Raw genomic sequence first — 19,067 nt, 5'->3', positions numbered from 1 at the left:
TATATATATATATATATATATATATATATATATATATATATATATATATATATATATATATATATATATATATATATATTAGATATTCTTCGAAGCTACTTTAAAGTTGTCTACCAGCCTTGTATTGTGTGGATTTGCAGTGACTGCTTGATGTGGTCTATGCTTTTGTTCCAATAAGGTCTGTATATGAGGTTGATTTTCGTTAAACCAGTCTGGTTTTTTATTTTCGTTGGATTTTCCCAGTACTGCTTCGCTAGTTTTATGAATCGCATCCCTTAATTGTGTCCAACCTTTTTCAGGCTCCAAGATTGAGATTAAAGTTATCGGTGGAAGTGATTCTTTGATAGCTTCCCGGAGGGCGTCGGCGGTATTGTTGTTCTCTAGACCCCGTACGTTCAATCTGGTCATGTTGTTTTGCTTTTTACAGTGTAGATGTCTGGGTTTTAAGTGGATTTTCATTTTTTAAATTAAAAGTCGGTGGTCAGTGTCGCATTGGGCATCTATTCTGGCTTTCGTAAGTCTAACATCTTTTAGATGCGTCCTTCGAACGATTATGTGGTCCAATTGATGCCAGTGACCTGATTTGGGATGTTTCCAAGTACCTTTAAACTCGTCCTTCAACATGAACCAAGTATTGGTGATGTATAGATTATACTCTGTGTATGTTGTTAATAAGCGTTCACCATTGCTATTTACGTAAGATTTGTCTGATATGGGGTACCTTAGGGTCATAAGACGTTCGGAGACACCAATAGGTACTTCTGTTAATTTGTTGGCGATTTCGTTCTTGATTGCAATGCCTACGCCATGAATTCTCCTGTGTGTTGCGGGGTGACCTTTCCAAAAGAAGGTGTAATGCTCCTCAGTGAGACAACCCTCATCCGCGAAGTGGGTTTCGCTAAGAGCGGCAACATCTATATTTACTCGGTGGAGTTCCTGTGAGACCAGTGCTGTTCTTCTCTCTGGTCGATTTGAATTTGTCTTGTCCAGTAGAGTGCGGACGTTCCACGTCGCAAACGTGAAACATTGATGTTTTTTATTTCTCTCACTCGGTTGAGGGGGTATTTTACCTCCGGCTGATGATTTTGTCCCACTCGAATGTTCATGATTGATGTGTGTTAGCTGCGTGAAAATGTTTAACTGTAACGGTTACGCTGCCGCACAGTTTTGGCTGCAACTGTAGCACGGGATGACTATGGCTCAATGAGGACCGCGACGATAGTTCCCTTGTGCTACGTTCTCGACCGGCTAGGAGTAGTTTACTACTCGCCTTCCCCAGAAAGATGGTAGGTCTGAGGATTGTATAAGGCTATACCGCCTATACTCGGACGTCAGAGCCGTCTTTTGTGTAAACAGGGTGCACCGCGTGAAGTTGAGGTTGACTTTTGGGTAAGCTAGGCTATATGGATCGCTTCACTACCCCTTGCACCCCTAAAATTAGCTACTCTTTGGATGACTTCTTCACTGATAGTAAGGTGCACGTTATCAAATTCTGGCCAGATAATAACAATTAGTTTGGTTTTCGCGATATTGATCTTCAGCACAAACGGAAAAAGTGGCCGAATACCCAAACAAAAGAGAACATTTTCCTTACTAGAATTTGACATCATATCTATGCAATCTATTACCTAGTTTATTTCGATTTATTTTTTAAAACTTCTCAATCAGAAATTTAAGGATTATGTAATTTAGTATTATGTACTTGTTATTCCTACGCAATAAAATTACTCTTCTCGCTTCTTACGTCACACTGAAACAAAAAGCCTGAAACTGTTTGCTCGTGGAAAACTTCAAAACAATGACCACCAGCTGCTTTTCCACGCGTAGGCGTTTCCATTATTCTGCTTCAATTCTACGCCGCGCGTCGATGCCAGAGCGAGCTTATTAACGCGGCTTATTATTTGTTTGTCGAGAGGAAAAGATATACGTGCCACAGACATCCACGTGTCCCATTTTCACGTGTTTACATTGTACACGAATTATTCGGTCTTATTTATCTTAGAGCGTTTTAGAGTGGAGTTAGTTTCGTTTCGTATTCATTGGTTTTATTGGTTTTGTCGATTTTATTTTACCACCTAAAGTATTTATGATTAAAAAATGTACATTTTAAGATAGTTACATTACAAATCTAAAAAGTACTGCTGAACTTGAGATTTCAACAATATGATAAAACCTTACTTTACCATAGTACCCTAAAACTTTGAACTCTGGACACGTCTGGGTGAGTTGATTTTTTTTCAGCTGAAATCACTTACAAACAAAATAAACAAAAAACCCAGTACATAGAAGTTGCGTATATATTCTGTGATAGAATCTTCCCCAAACACAAAATCATAAAAAATTCCATATTGTTGCTTTACAATCTAAACACATTTGTAAACATAAACACAATTATTTTAGCGGAAATATAGTACAGTATATAACATAGAAATAGTGTATATAGTGGAGTGCTTTAAGCCCTTATGTGATACAAACCTCGGAATTCATTTACTGTGAACGAGTTTTTATAAAACTTTTTGTATTGTATTGTTAATAAGATATATTACAAAGTTTACCCATTTAAATTCGTTGCTTTCACTTTAATATTTAAATAAACACATATACAAATGCATAGATACAAGATGGCTCCGTATTCCGCAAAAGTTCTGCATCAGGATTCCTATTTGAGATTTTTACTCCAAACATTTTACAAAATATGTATTTAATGGTAGTTCACTATATGTTCACTATATTATATCTAATGAAACAAACCTATATATATTTTTTTTACTAGAATCCAAAAAGAAACATAACTTTGATGTGTAACTTTTTTTGGGGACACCCTGTAGAACTCTAAATAATTTTAGAAAATGCTTTAAATTGACTTACATAAGCTCACAAAATTTCACTTCAATACAAACTTTTGTTCTCCTTGCAAAAACCGCGTCGTATATGTCGCGCCACCCTGTATAATTCGATTTCAATCAAAATTTCAATGGTCAGAATAAGCAGAATAGGTATAGCTTATGCGTTAGATTTATTTACTTCAATAAATTTACTTAGAAAAAAAAATAAAAAAATCAAAAAATTTAGAAGGAAATAATTAAGAATTTACTAAAATTATTAAAAAAAAAATAAAAGCAACGAAAAAAAAATGGGTAAACATTTTAGTATTTTATCTATAAAACACAATACAGAAGATTTCACATTAATACATTCACAGTAATTGAATTCCGAGGTAAAAGTCTCTGGGCACTCCACTGATAGTATATTTTTTAAAAAGCTTATAACAACATAAATAAAATAAAATATAATCTAAACAGCTCTCAGCAAAAAAAACTAGTTACGCCATTGGATTCTAAGTAAAAAACTCTATGGAACTCAGTTGTCATACGAGGGGAATCAAAAAATGCAAACATTTCAAATTCGCCCTGTATTTCAGGAACTAAGAAAGTTAGAACAAATCTATGTGCAGCATCTTTAATTTCATAAGAAAAATTGCACAGTGGTGTAAAACAGTGGTAAAAAAACCCTCGACAAGTGGAAACGAAAAAAAAAATTATAGAAAAGTTAAGTACTACCCTAACCTTTATTGTTTACATAACCTAGTATATTTGTTTATTTGTAATTTATTGTTTGTTGTTGATTAGTTAATTAATAAGTGCAATTAATGGTAACTTACTAAAATATATCATTTAATTTAATAATATCATTTATGAAACTAATTTGTAATAAAGCAAAAATGTTAAAATAACGTTAGTGTTTTATTAGAAATTTCAAAATTGCCTGAGAAATTCTGATCGATAATTCTCGTACCTGGAGAAATAGAAGAGTTCGAAAAATGAGAAACTCTACTGAATAGTAGGTATACCTCTTGATATAACTCTCTAAATTATCATAAGGTTCATCAAAGGAATGACTAGTGAATTATATTTATACCAAAATCTTTTACAAAAGATCTAACCAGGTCGAATTACTAAAAGGCTCGCTAAAAGGCTATTGGTCTTACCTTAATGTTTCTCATGTACATTTCTAAATTAATTTTCTATTTTTTTTTGTAGAAAGAGAATAATTTTATAATACATTTACGTAGAAGAGAAAATTATATTATTTAATACCACCTTCACCAATTTGTCAATAAACGTGTTAGAACCGTATTGTAATTTAATTCAGCTTTGTAGATTTTCAATATGTCATTATTTTTTTAAGTCAAAAATTTTGATATTATATACTACAAGAAACGTAGTACTAGCAGAAAATAGAATTACTATTTTAATGTTACTTTTTATTTCATAGCTCTAATCACAAATTTTGGCCAAATTTAAAATATTATATTTTTTATTTTTAGCCCTATTTTCATAAATTTTCTAGTAAGCTCTTTGAATAAGAAGACTAAGGAAGGAGCATATCAAAAATCTTAGGTACACCGCGATGGGCCTCAAATATGGCCGACTTAAATTCCGGTTTATCAGTGTCGTTCTAATTTTATTTAAAAAATGTAAAACTATGATGTAGCGTAGACGTGGGGTAGACTCAATAATTTGTTGTTTTATTTTACGTTGTGAATAAATGTTGGTAGTTATTAAAATTGTTATAAAATATATAATTCTAATAAAAATAGATAAGTTATAATAAGTATTTATTAACACAAACATCCGATACGCTACTGAAGCATGTAAGTCAAATTAACGTATCTAAATTCTTTGACATCTAATCTTTGACAAGCAATAAATAAAAGCTAAAAATGCAAGAAAAATATATAATTTAGTTAATTTAAGTGAATTTCATAAATGATCGGTTTACTACACGTATGTATATTATATAGTCACTTACTAGCGAAAAGTTGTTCCATTATTTCACTCAATTTTTGCCGAGAGCTACCGCACGCTACACAACCAACTATTTTAGAGTCTTTTTCGATAAATCGCGATAGTGTCACTGTTAATTTAAGTTCTGCCACAATTTCCATCTAGATTTACTACCTTTATACAACTATCAGTAGTAGAATAAATAATAAATAATATAAAATAAGCTCCGTAAAGACTGACAAATCCACAAAATTTAAAATCAAATGCAAATGTGTCAAATGAATCGTCAAACAGAACTGTCAAGGATCCCCACCCTAGAGAGCTTTTATGGTGGCTTTTCCGCCCACCATGCATGAATACATGGATAGCATTATGCTCCTTCCTTAGTCTTCTTATTCAAAGAGTAAGCTGTATATAATTAAATCACCCTCGATAAACCCTGTATAACATGCCAAATACTAAAGTTTATAAAAAGCTGACTTCAATAATTAAAGTTAATATAATTAGGTATATACAGCTTGCTGAATAATTCATGAAAATAGGGCTAAAAATAACAAAAACCAAAGCAAACACTTTAAATTGGACCAAAAATTTTTCCGATGCGTTTTTTTGCATCTGAGTGTATAAGCCTTGTATAAGTTGTGTGCTCTAATATGTCTTAAAAAATACGAATAAAAATACTTAAGTATACCGGGTGAGTATTAAATAATGCAAATATTTTCAGGGTTGGATGTCTATATCGATGAAAGAAGTCCAAAATAACTGTCCAACACCAAACCAAACCGAGTTATTCAAGTTTGAAAATAAAAATAAAAAATATTTATGTTTAAAATATTTTGAGTGCAAACGGAATTTTTCTGTATTTGTATCTCTTTTAATGCCGTAAGCATAGAGTAAAGCCGTAAACCATTGCAATATCAGAGATTAAGAAATTACACCATGGAAAAATTTGCGGTAAACAGGCAGTTCTAAAAAGTTTCAAAAAAATATACAGAAAAATTTAAAAGAATATACACATTTTTTAATTTTTTTTCCGAAAAAACTCATATACGTGTTTCTGGCGTAAAATTATACCACTCATAAAAATATTTACACCTGTATAAGACTCACCCTCTACTATATGTATACCTCTCCCCCTATTTTAGTAGTATTAAGAAGAAACTAATCCTATATTCACTTAAATATCTATTTATTGTCGTCTATATTTCTTAAAATTAAGTACATGTTATATTATATATCCATTATAAATATACTGATAAAATCGAAAAGTATATAAAAGTAAAAAGCATGAATATAATTGGATATACTAATATCATTTTCCAAAAATTATTGGTAGCGGTACATATCTTCTTCGTCCTAAAAATGAAACACCTCTCTTGCTTCTTATTAGTTGTTCTTCTATTTTATTTCTGTGCATTGCTCCACCAATCACACTATCGGAATGTAGCAGTACCAGAAATAGAACTGCTGAAATAGCCAGGAACATTTTTATCTATAAAACGTAAAAAATAAAATCACATTAACTTTATTTTAACAACAGCAGTCACAATCCAGTTAGAGCTAGTTAGATTATAAAAATGTTTGGATTTTGCATACTGATATACTACTACTAAAACTTACAGAATTCTATATTTTTCTAATTCTAATATTTTAATTCTGTAAACTTTGCTACTACTGTGTGATTGAGAAAAAAGGGTGTGAAGTTTGCTTTGTAATGACCAATCGATCGACATTCGACATCCACATATAATTTTTATGAATAATTTATATAGTAACTTAACTTTCTAATAAAATGACAGCAATCTTTTTTTTTATTTTTAAACTACCTATAACGCCGTTTCTTTTTCGATCGTATGGTACACCTGACTGGCTCTTATATTTTTATGGTTGTTGACAATTTTCTTCTTAGCAATTTTTAATAAAATTTTTATTTCATCATATTATTCTTAAAAAAACGTCTTTTTTTAAACTGTATTCTTAATTTCTTTTTATTTGTCTACAGTGTATCCCAGAATGGTGTCTACAAGAGGAAAAACTATTTTCTTTTATTACTTATTATATTAATAATTTGAGAATTAAGCATTCTGTGCTTCCAATAAAATGATCCGTTTCTACTTTTACAAATTTCCAGGCCGCGTTTTAGAGAAAAAAATTGGCGCCGAGAGGCACGTATAGCCGCTCATACTAAAATATGTTAATAAGAAGTTGGTAGGCAGTTCTTTTAGTTTCAAAGTAAAGGAATTTTTCCAATTTTTTTTTATCCCATAAACTGCGACTTTGACTGATTTTGATGTTATTACAAATTTTGTTGCAAATATTATTCCTAATCTTAAATTGAAAACCGCGTTTCGCTAGCTATTGTAATTTTGGAGTTACGTTTTTTTTAATTTTTAACCCCCTCCCATACCCCGTTACCAACCCCCCACCCCCACCAAAAACTAATGACCAGATTCTCGGGTGCCACAATATTTTTGTACCAAATTTGGTTAAAATCGGTTTAGCGATTTTTGAGTTATCGTGTTACAGACGGATAGACAGACAGACAGACACCATGAAAATATTTTGTATTTAGGTCATTTATGACCCAAATAACTCATTTTGAAAGAGTGAAATTAAAAAAACTTTTTTTTGCCGATCTTAATAGCCTATCATACCTATTGGTATGGTCGGCAAAAGAAAAAAAAACGGTTGATTTTTTTTTCTAATAGCCTATCATACCTATTGGTATGGTCGGCAAAAGAAAAAAAAACGGTTGATTTTTTTTCTAAAGTTCTAAAAATCAAATCGTTTTTCTATGGTAACAATTTTTTATTATTTTATTATTAAGATAATTATAATTTTGATTAGTCATTATTTCTTGCTTTTGTTAAGGTATTATCCTCTCTTAACCTAACCTAACTAGTATCGCCCCTTCCGTAACAATGAATTAAATACATGTTATGTTTCTTTTAACATTTTTACACAGCAAAAAATATATTACGTTAATCTAATCAAAATTAATAATAATCACTAAACGTTATCCAGCCCAGGGTGAGTACATATCAATTGCAAAACCTCTAACGAGGCGTAGGGGACTCAAAACCTCACAAAGAAATTCAACTGTATTATCATATTCTTATATTTTTTTTCTAAAACGGCATGAAAATTAAAAAAAAAGTATAATCGGAATAAATTATTTTGGAACAATTTGTTATATTATATGGATTTTTCTGAAAATATTTATAATAATAATGCTATTCCCCTTGGAAAGACGATCTGGGGACATATTGTATGTTAGGTTTGATTACATTATAACTGTATTTTTTTAATAAAAAAATGTTTACTTACAAAATTGGCCATCTGTAATTGTCACAAATATGTACTTTGCTAGAGCTCACCTTATAAGGATGTAAAATTAACAACTAAAAAAATAAATCTGAAAAATATTTTTCATCTGAATCTTATGACGTTGACAGTGTCCTCGTTATTATTTGTTTTTTGTTATTTTTAAAAGTGTTAATTAAAAAAGACGTCCCCTTATTACCAAGCAAAATATTTGTCAGTCTGTACTACACTTGATAGTAATTAGTGTATGTAGTAGGTACATAGTAACGGAGTAATAACATAACTTCTATAATTTACTTCCTCTAATAAGCTGACTAAATAAAGGAACAAAAAAATTGGTCCTTCAATATAGATATTATTATAATATTTATATAAATCTAATTCCGTAATATGCGATACTGCTAGTGATGAGCAAATGCAAGACCAAGACTCGCTTAGTCTCCACTCTTGGTCTTGGTCATGGTCTTGCTGCAAGACTCTTGTCTCTTGCACTTTTTTAATGGATTTTTACTAAAGCCACTTTGTACATAAAACATCTTTATACAAGGTGATTCTTCACGGCCATGGCACGTTAAACGTTTATGGAATCATAGGATTTTTTTGAAAATTTATATAATATACATGTGCTGGTCCAAACTGTATTCTGAAAACTTCGGCAGAATATTAACATTATGTCCTAAAATGCTTCCTTTGGGAGATACAGGGTGTAGAAGTTTCATTTTTATTTCGTTTTTTCAAATAATTTCAAATACAACGTCCATATTTGGATGAAAATTTGTATCTGGGTATTTTTTGATATGGTAAATTTGATTTCGATGTCAATATGCCTCCTCTACTTGTAGGGGGCGCCACCTACAGGTTTCTTAACTGGTTTGAAGAGTAATAACTTTTTGTCCTTACCTGTATAAAACTACTGAATATAAAAATATACATCTCCGTAATTTTTTGCGTAAAAGATTTTTTGGTAAAAATCTCTACGAGCCACCGTTTTCAATATATTTGGAATGGAAATAGTCAATACATGTCATTTGTAGCATTAGAAGTTATAAAAAAAAAGATGGAATGCTTTTTTATAAGAATTTTCTTTTAGAAAAATACTAAAACAACTAACACTATGCGACGGAGCTGTTCGCCGCGCCGCCGGTGAGCAATGGGTCGTAAGCTAGTGAAAATTAAATTGTGATACTTACATCTTTATAAGACACTGGGCGCTACTCAGTTTTCCATTTAATTTCGAAAACTTCTAAGTTGAAAACTGAGAAATCAACTCAGAATATAGGTATTACTTATTTTAGGAATTACACAAATGAAACGCTGAGATAACTAATAACTAAGTATAATTAATAATTAAATGTTAAATAGAATAAAGTCAGAATATGAAAAATTTGATGTTCGAAAACATTTTTTAGTAAATTGTATGTGTAAAAATAGATCACTCAAAATGGTGGTTTAAATCTGCACGCTTCTGAATATTAATATTTTATTAATTATTCCGCATAAAGTCTGGCGATCTTGGTACCAAAATGTAGGGACTCTTTATATTCAACAAAAACCGTACTATATGAATATCAGAAATATGCATAACATGGCATGTGTAAAATTTATCAAAGTGAAATTCTCAAGCAATTAAATATATAATATGCCTGAAGGGCTTAATGAATCAAAATGAATTTAAATTAAAAATGTAAAATTAAATGATCTGGCCATTTTTAATCCGTGCTGGTCACAAGCTGGTTGTGGTGAACTGCTACTGGAACTGGATTGTGGTATAAAAAATCTCTGGACAGACAGGATCGAAAACTTATGTGAATTCAGGAGATTCCTCCGTTATTCCTGATGTCAAATGTAGGGACAAAACGTGGACCAAATGTCAGGTGCAAAAAAGACAAAATGGCACCAGAAAATAAAGCCACCATAAAATGCCTTACAGTAAAATTCTGCCGTAAACTAAAATGCTGCCATAAACTGAAACCCTCTGCTCAGAGGGTATTCCCAAACAAATTGGCAAAATACCAACAAACTCCGATAGCTCTATCGGGTTCAGCCTTTAGCCACCAATATGGCGAGGGAAGGTAGTCACGAGGTATGACTATACACCGTCAGATATAAAGTGACGAACGAAATTCGACCGGACTCAAATATTTCGCAAGAAATAAAATTTAAAAACAAAATAAAAGATAATAACAATACTTAGAATGCCATCTCGATGCGAGGACTTAAACTTGAACTATTTAAATAAAATAATTCTGTACATTTATATAAATTATGTGAATTTTAAATAAAATGCTACACATTATTGACAAAAATTGTGCACGTTGACTGGATAGTTATTAGTCTGAAATAATAAATTTTAAATGTTTTTGTACCAAAGATCAACAGAAGCTGTTTTATCGTATTATTTTCTAGAAAATTTCATGATTAGCTTAAAAAATTAAATAGTTACCAAATTTATTACTTCAGCCAAATAACTATTTAGTCAACATGTTAATTTTTTGTCGACAATGACATGTATTCATTATTTCTATTCTTAATATCTTGAGAACGGTTGCTTGTAGCGATTTTTACCAAGGGATATTTTTTACTTAGAAAATTACGAAAATGTGTATTTTTTCACTCAGTAGTGTAATACAGTTACGGACGAGAAATTAATACTCTTCAAAACAATTAAAAAAGATGTAGGTGGTGCCCCCTATAAGTAGGAGTCATATTGGCATCGAAATCAAATTTCTCATGTAAAAAAATCCCCAGATACTAATTTTCATCCAAATACCGAATTTAGTTTAGAAATTATTAGGAAAAAATCGAAACTTCTATACCCTGCATCTCTGAAACGAAGCATTTTAGGACATATATTTATACGAACTTTTTTACTTATTTTTATATGCAAAATACGCTGCCGAAGTTTCCGGAATAAAGTTCGGATCACCCAGTATATACAGGGTGAGTTTCCTACGACGTTCTCTATGGATATCTCGGAAACTACTGGAGATAGAGAGTCGGTTAAATGGAGAAAGAATTGCAGTTTTGTGGGGTCATAAATATGCGCCTCTCAGATTTTTGAAAAAGTTCATGGCTTACTAGATATTCCGAAAAAATAAATTTCGGCTATTTTAAAAATTGTCCCTAATTCCATTATAATCTATTTTAGACAAACAAAAAGTTTTCAGATTGTATCCTCCGTTTTTTTTCTAAGGTCTGTCATTTTTGAGATTATATGACACAAATATATGTTTTTTTAAATGTAAACCATAGTTGGCAATGAGTTTATAAAAAGCGCCATTTTTTAAGCTTTTTATAGATATAAGCTATAATATGTTTTCTTCGAAAAATTACTCAGTTGTAGCCAATTCTTATCATTTTTAATAAGTTATCACTTAGTTAGCCATGGAAACAAGTTCAATTGCCGTTGCTCTCAGAAATGTGAAGCTCCTCGATCACCTGACCTATCCATTTTAATTTTTTATGCGGTATGGTTAACAATAAGGTTCACAAAAGAACTGAATTAAGAGAGGCATTCGTTGTGGCGCTACAAGAGAAGTTTAATTATGTCGACCGGGCCTTCTGTGAGAATAGGTAGTAATTCACTTTTAAAAGATGCAACTCAAAACAGTGGCGGTTTTTTTGAACATTTTCTAAAATAACTTAAAATGTATGTAGTGATATTATTTTTTTAAGTTTTAGTTTGTGTAATGTAAATTGTAAAGAACCGTTTAATAATATATTCTGACTTTGAAGTTATCAATCATAACAGAAGAAGAATACCATGCAATCTAAGTGAAATTAGTCTAGAAAGATAAGAATTGGCTATAAATAAATGTAGCTTTTCAAACATGTCTTAAAACCCGTTCTCTAAAAAACGTAACATTCACCGGTCAACGTATCCTCGAAAATGTATGGCCAACGTGTATGGCCAAGAAAAGTTGAACCAATAATCCTACACGCTTTTCTTCATTTGAAAAATTCATATTTACATTTTTTGTTTATTTTAATTTACAAAGTTTGGTTGTGACAGCTTTACATTTCTGAGAGTAAAGATGATTAAACTTGTTTCCATGGCTGTTTAAATTATAAGAATTGGCTATAACTCAGTAATTTTTCGAAAAAAAAAAACATATTATTATAGCTTATATCTGAAAAACTTAAAAAATGGCGCTTTTTATGAAGTCATGGCCAGCTATGGTTTCCATTTAAAAAAAAACATATGTTTGTATCATATATCAAAAATGACAGGCTTTAGAAAAAAACGGAGGACACAATCTCATTAAGGATGTGATTATCTACAACTTTTATCTGAAAAGTCTTTGTCTAAAATAGCTTATAATGGAATTAGGGACAATTTTTAAAATAGCCAAAATTAGCGTTTTTCGAAATATCTAGTAAGCCATGAACTTTTTCAAAAATCTGAAAGGCGCAGATTTATGACCCCACAAAACTGCAATTCTTTCCCCATTTAACCGACTCTCCATCTTCAGTAGTATCCGAGATACCCATATAGAACATCGTAGGAAACTCACCCTGTACATAAACGTATATGCATCCACGTTGATAATTCCAAATTTAGTATCAAATAAGGTCTTTAACCCGAACTTAGATCTATAAAAAAGTACCTATACAAATATGATTTTCATCTGTATCCGAAATTAACTAAATCAGTGTGGCATTAATAATTATTTATTTGTTATAGCAATTTTTACAACGAATTTGGTCTTGAGGGCTTTAATTACAAAAATAATAGCAAAAATTGTTATGGTATTTAGTACCTACAATAAAGTTTTGCTTAAATGACCCTGATGGCAGACTATGTTTTGTTTTCATAACTTTACTGCGATAATATATTAAAATATATGTATATTTTAAGAGTGTTTTTGAATATTCACACTATTTTTTTCAGATATTTCTAAATTAACCAAAGCATGACATGAACCTTTGGTTAAAAATAAATTGTTTAAAATTGATAAAACATGTTGTGATAATAAAAAGATTATTTACTTTTTTATTATCACAACATGTTTTATCAATTTTTTTCCTTTGTTAATACAGTGGTAATAATTAGATGAAACTATGATGAGCAGGAAGTAAAACAAGTTCTAATAGCGTGATTATTAGTTTGCAAGTGATTATTGTCCTTGTTATTTCTACTGTTAGGTCCAAATGTATATTTAATTTTACTTATCTTTTACTTTTTGTCTAGTATCAATTATTATTATTAGTTATAGTAAGAGGAATCTTAAAAATTATAATTTATTCTTATTTATTGATTAAAATTAATTTAAATTAATACATTTCAGTATTGTTCAGTAAAATATTACACAAAAAAAATTGTTATAATATGTACTGGAATCAAGGATTACCGAGGGGTGAACACTTAGGGGATTTATGGTGTACACATGAGAGGATTTCCAGGGGATGTACCGAGGATGTAGTGGATGTACCGAGGATGTAATGGATGTACCGAGGATGTAGTGGATGTACCGAGGATGTAGTGGATGTACCGAAGATGTACTAGAGGATGTAGGGGATGTACCGAGGATGTAGGGGATGTACCGAGGATGTACTAGAGGATGTAGGGGATGTACCGAGGATTTACCGGGGATGTATTTCAAATTATTTGGAGCGTAATTTGCCGAATGCGATGTTTCAAGTCATCCAAATTTGTGGGTTGTCTTTTGAATACATTTTCCATAAGGTATCCTCTTCGGTATCCTCTTAAAAAAGGTTTCTTTCTAATATTTTTTTCACTTTTTAATTTTTAAATGAGAATAACTCCAAAAAGCTTGGATTTGGGTATAGCACTTACATGGAAAATATTCAGAATTTTAAGGGCAATTCAAAAATACAGAAAAATAATAATTATGTTGCCACGAGGGTTGCCATTAAAAGAAATTGTTTTGGACAAAGCATTTTTGAGACACCCTGTATAATATTCATTTTTTGCATAATCTGCCCCGGAAAAATTAAAATAATTGATGTGGCCGAGCGATTTCCAAAAAAATGTGGTTCTCGAGATGTTGATATTTATTCAATATTTTACAACCACCCTGTACGAAATCAAATAAGATCGAATATCGATATTGTGAATATAGATAGATATAGATATTTCCGATATGAAGTATTCATAAAGAGATATAGCGGTATCTGTTATATCGATAGCTATATCGATATTTATGGACCAATATATCGTTACTTGGTTTTCACGTATGTGAATTAGCTTGTGCACATCCGTTTTTCTCAATGAATTTATTAAATAAAGTTTGCACAAGCCGATTTTCACAAGCCGATTTGCACAAATTTCATGGGAGTGAAAATGGACCTTTATTTAATATATCGATAAAAATATCGATACTCAAGGCTTTGTGGCTCACCCCTACTCATAACCTCAAAATATCTCGCAAAATGTATGTATAAGTCAGATATATAGACTTTAATCCATATCTCTAGTATAAGTTTATGCAAAACTGTGTTTGGCATGTGTGTTCATATCTTATTGCATAGTGCCGTAAGCATTATGAATTAAAGGGAAGTGTGTGTAAATAATTATTATTGTACCCTCTATACGTCAAAAACGAAGTTCATAAATGCGAATGCCTCTAGCGTTGCCTATTTTTAGGTCTGTTTTATAAAGTAGATCCTCGGTAGCTACTAGATCTCATTTTTATTTGGGGTTCAAAACACGAGATTGATAACTTTGCACATAATATAGGGCTTTACGCATGACTAAGTTATTTTTTCCGCCGACATAAACTGCATAAACCGAGGCATAAACTGCTGTTATACAGGGTAAGTCTTAAATAAGTGCAAATATTTTCAGGGGTGGTATATTTTGACCCCAGGAACACGTCTATGATGTTTTTTTGCAAATAAAATATGTTAAAAATCGTGCATGTTCTTTTAAATTTCCCTGTATATTTTTCGAAAACTTTTTAGAACTGCCTGTTCATCGCTAATTTTCCCACGTTATAAATTCTTAATCTCTGATATTACCATAGTTACAGCTTTACTCTATGGTTACGGCACTAAAAGGGATGCAAATACAGAAAAAAATCAGGTGGCTATCAAAATTAAAAAAAAATCATTTTTTTTTAAATTTTGAAACTTAAATAACTCGGTTATTTTGGACTTATTTGAAAAATGGTAAAGAAAAAATATGTTTCTTTTATCGAGATGTACCAGCCGTGAAAATATTTGCACCTATTTAAGACTCACCCTGTATAATAAAAGTAACGGCGAATTGTTGTAGGCACAATAATAGCCGAGATTGTTACAGCTCTGGCAAGATTTGATATGGGTTGGCGCGCCTAAGTTCGATTCTCGATGACCCCATATAATTTTTTTAAATGGTTTTGATTTTTTTTTATCCTTTTGAATTCAACAAAAATATTAGGTGTCAACTATATTACTAGCCAATAAATTGTAGAGGTTTGAGAGATTTTCTGTAGTTATACATATAATAAAGCTCGTAATAAAGTGGGAGATCGCTCTAACATAAATAACAATTCCGGTTTCGTCGTAAGTAAAGTAACCTTAATTTTGTTATTTTAAATAAAAAACACCCTGTAAATTTTTATATCCCTCTAGTAAATGTAAGTCGAAATGGTGCTTCATCTTTTTTTTATATATTTAATAGTTTCGGAGATAATAGCGTTCAAAATTTTAACTTTCTTTTTACCATTCAAATAAAATTTAAAAAAAAATATATACAGTGTGTCCAAGATAAGTATATCTCGAAAAGTATTTTAGATACGTAAAACGGTTCATCACGAAAATTATTCTAAATGTATGGCGTACACATGAGAGGATTTCCAGGGGATGTACCGAGGATGTACTAGAGGATGTAGGGGATGTACCGGGGATGTTCCGAGGATGTAGTGGATGTACCGAGGATGTAGGGGATGTACTAGGGGATGTACGAGGATATAGGGAATGTACCGAGGATGTAGGGGATGTACCGAGGATGTACTGTAGGATGTAGGGGATGTACTAAGGATAGAGGATGTAGGTGTACACTTTTTGCCCTATGTGTTTACCCCTCGAGGATTACTCTATTTTCCATACATGGTCATAAGTAGTACAAACAAAATAATATTTTGAGAACCTTTTAGTAGCTTTGTCACAAGACTCATACATGCACATATACAAGCAATAAAACAAAAATATATTTGGTACTATCACATATATTTATTTATATAATAAAAAATAACTTAAAGTATATTAATCCTAAAAACACAAGAATACATTAAATAAGGACAATCAAATCTTTCATAAAATCAATTACACAAATTAATCACAAAAATAACTTTGAACAATATTACATTAAAAATATGTTATATTGTTTAAAAACATTATTTTCCATGTTATATTTAAATTATGTTGTTTACTGTTTACCCAAATACCATTGGAATAAATTTCCGACCACCAAAGGATCGCTTTTGCCTGACATTTGATGCAGAAGATGAATTCAACTTTGAACTAACAACTTCTTTACTTTCAGCACTTTCCGAGCTGTTTTCTGAACTATCAGATTCCTCAGAACTATCTGATTTATGTTTTTCTTCTCCCAAAGATCTCTGTTCTCTTGCTAATAATCCAGCGGATGATGTCGATGTGGAGGTTGAAGTGGATGATTCAGTTCCTTTATTGTAGCCTTCGGCATTCTCAGAACGGTTTTCTGAAGTGTAATTACCATCATTTGGAACGATAAATGCAATTCCTTCTTGCTCAATGAATATAACTGGTATAACGGTAGAGTTGATGTCTTCTTTGCTTTCGCCACTTTTAGAGCTATTTTCTGAGCTACCTGATTTATCAGATTTATCTTCTTCTTCAACTAAGGATCTTCGTTCTCTACCTATTAATGAAGCTGGTGAATGTGATGTAGACTTAAATCCTTCAACCTTCTGAGGACTCTTCTCTGAATTGTAGTCGGTAAAATTACTTTCATCAGGGATGGCAAATGCGATTTCTTCGTCTTCGATTAATATGACTGGTCTTGCAGTAGAGTTGAAATCTTCATTGTCTTCTAAGGTTGAATTGGTGTCGTTTGTTCCTTTTCTTACGCTGACTAGAAGTGGCCTGGATACATCGTTGATTGGATTACCAAGAACAAAGCTGGAGAGGAAGACAAGAAGTGTGATTCCAATTAGAAATTGGCTCTGAAAATAAAAAAAAGTATGTTTAAGCATAAATTAAAAAAAAAAACTTTTGTTGTATACAGGGTGACCCATATTAAAATTAATGATAAAGTTATTATTTTTTTAATTGCAACTTCTATTTTTCTGTAAGTATTAATAAAGTTAAATTCCCTCTAGGTTTTAACCACTTTTTGTATATACTGTTATTAATCAAAGTTATAGTAAATAACAAAAATCCGTCCAGCACCGCATAGTGCTGCAAATAAAAATTGTTTACGATATGCAGAAAACAAAAATTGCAATTTAAGAAAAATACAACTTTGTCCTTACTTTTTTTGCGAAGCCCTATGTACAACAAAATATTTTTATATTTTAGGTATGCACTTTATCAATGTTTATCTGTTTATACTTTTTCATACAATATACATTTAATACACCAATACATAATGCCTCAACAACGACGATATTGGACTACCCCTGTAGAAATAAAATAATAAGTTTTAGTTTTTTAAATTAGAAAGACCATTTTTTAATACTTTAATTAAAGATTTTCGATTATTAATGTTCTTTTTTCAGAATACAGCAAACTTCTTTACTCCTTGCCAGCGATATTTTTAATTAAAATTAAATTTAATAGAAATTTCCTAATTATTATAAAATTTTCAAAAAGAAATTAAGCTTAAAAAGTAACTACAGAATTATTAAAATTGTTTATTGTAATTTGCAGGCAATTTAGAATTTGAAAGTTTTCTACTTCTAACGATATTTACTTACCAAGCTACGCATTATGGATGACTTAACACAAAATATATTAATAATATTGGACAGCTCTTCACTTTGATGAATCAGATGGAATAATATGGATTTACTCCAAAAGCGTTACTTTTTATACCGACTGTTCAGATGACCTACCGACAATTTACACCTCTGAGAACCAATAAAAAACGTAAACAAAATAGTTTTGTTGATTTTCTCGAACAGTTGGTGTTTTTAAAGCATATTAAATGCGTCGGTACCTTGCTCTTAAAACGTCAGCGATGGAATATCTTTGTGACATGTGATGAATATAAATATAACAAATGAATACTTAATTGAACAAACGTTATTATTAACAAAAATTAATAAGTTTCCTCCATTATGCATAACATACGATGATATATGATATTTTTTATGGTATATAATAAAAATATATTATTTATTAGTTTTCTAAGTATTCTATATTTATTTTATGTGGTGTTTGACACTTTAAGAAGGTAACATCTTTGGTTTATATTATAACTAGCCTGTACCAGCGACTTCGTTCGCGTCGAATTAATCATTTGACTTTCGAAAAATCCGTTTGCCAAAAGTAAGCTTTTTAGGTGAAGCAGTTTAAGCAGAATCGTGGTTAAGAAATTACCCAGCTTTTTGGAACACCCTGTATTATTTTTTAAAAATTTTCAAAATATGTAAAAAAAACGTTTTTTGTCCAAGCGTTTCCCGAAAGACTAACCGTTTTTTAAATAACAAATATTGTAATACTTGAGGGGCGTTTTCACCCTCTTGGAATTCTACTCCCCACAGTCAATCTGTTTGCCAAAAATCAGCTTTAAATGTCAAGCAGTTTAAGCAGAATCGTGATTACTCAATGGTCATATTTTATGAAACACCCTGTATAAATTTATAAAAAATCTTAAAATATGTAAAACAACAAAATAAAATATACGTGTTTAGGCGTTTTTTCCGAAACTTGACCGTTTTTTAAATAAAAAAAACCTTGTTTCACCCTCTTGGAACTGGAATTTCGAAAAATCCCTTCTCATCGAACCTCTACACCCTAGAATCAACC

General features: G+C 31.1%; 1 protein-coding gene and 1 long non-coding RNA gene across 2 annotated transcripts; both read right to left on the bottom strand.

Annotated features, from left to right (window-relative positions):
* Positions 1 to 5,959: 5,959 nt before the first annotated feature.
* On the bottom strand, positions 5,960 to 8,197 carry LOC115887071. The gene is made up of 2 exons (XR_004050995.1): positions 8,115 to 8,197; positions 5,960 to 6,279 (listed from the first exon to the last, which is right to left on the bottom strand). It is a non-coding gene; the product is annotated as an uncharacterized LOC115887071 (long non-coding RNA).
* An 8,067-nt stretch (positions 8,198 to 16,264) lies between these two features.
* LOC115887061 (lisH domain-containing protein C1711.05-like) lies at positions 16,265 to 18,194 on the bottom strand. Its single transcript, XM_030906382.1, has 2 exons — positions 18,014 to 18,194; positions 16,265 to 17,260 (listed from the first exon to the last, which is right to left on the bottom strand). Exons 1-2 carry the CDS (start codon positions 18,023 to 18,025, stop codon positions 16,490 to 16,492), a joined length of 783 nt encoding a protein of 260 aa, XP_030762242.1. The 5' UTR covers positions 18,026 to 18,194; the 3' UTR covers positions 16,265 to 16,489.
* Between the last annotated feature and the right edge of the window lie 873 nt (positions 18,195 to 19,067).

Source organism: Sitophilus oryzae, unplaced genomic scaffold, assembly GCF_002938485.1.
Source record: "Sitophilus oryzae breed Bouriz unplaced genomic scaffold, Soryzae_2.0 scaffold_551_pilon_pilon, whole genome shotgun sequence".
NCBI lineage: Eukaryota > Metazoa > Arthropoda > Insecta > Coleoptera > Curculionidae > Sitophilus > Sitophilus oryzae.
The sequence above is the reverse complement of the archived record's forward strand: the minus strand, read 5'-3'. Positions and strand labels throughout refer to the sequence as shown.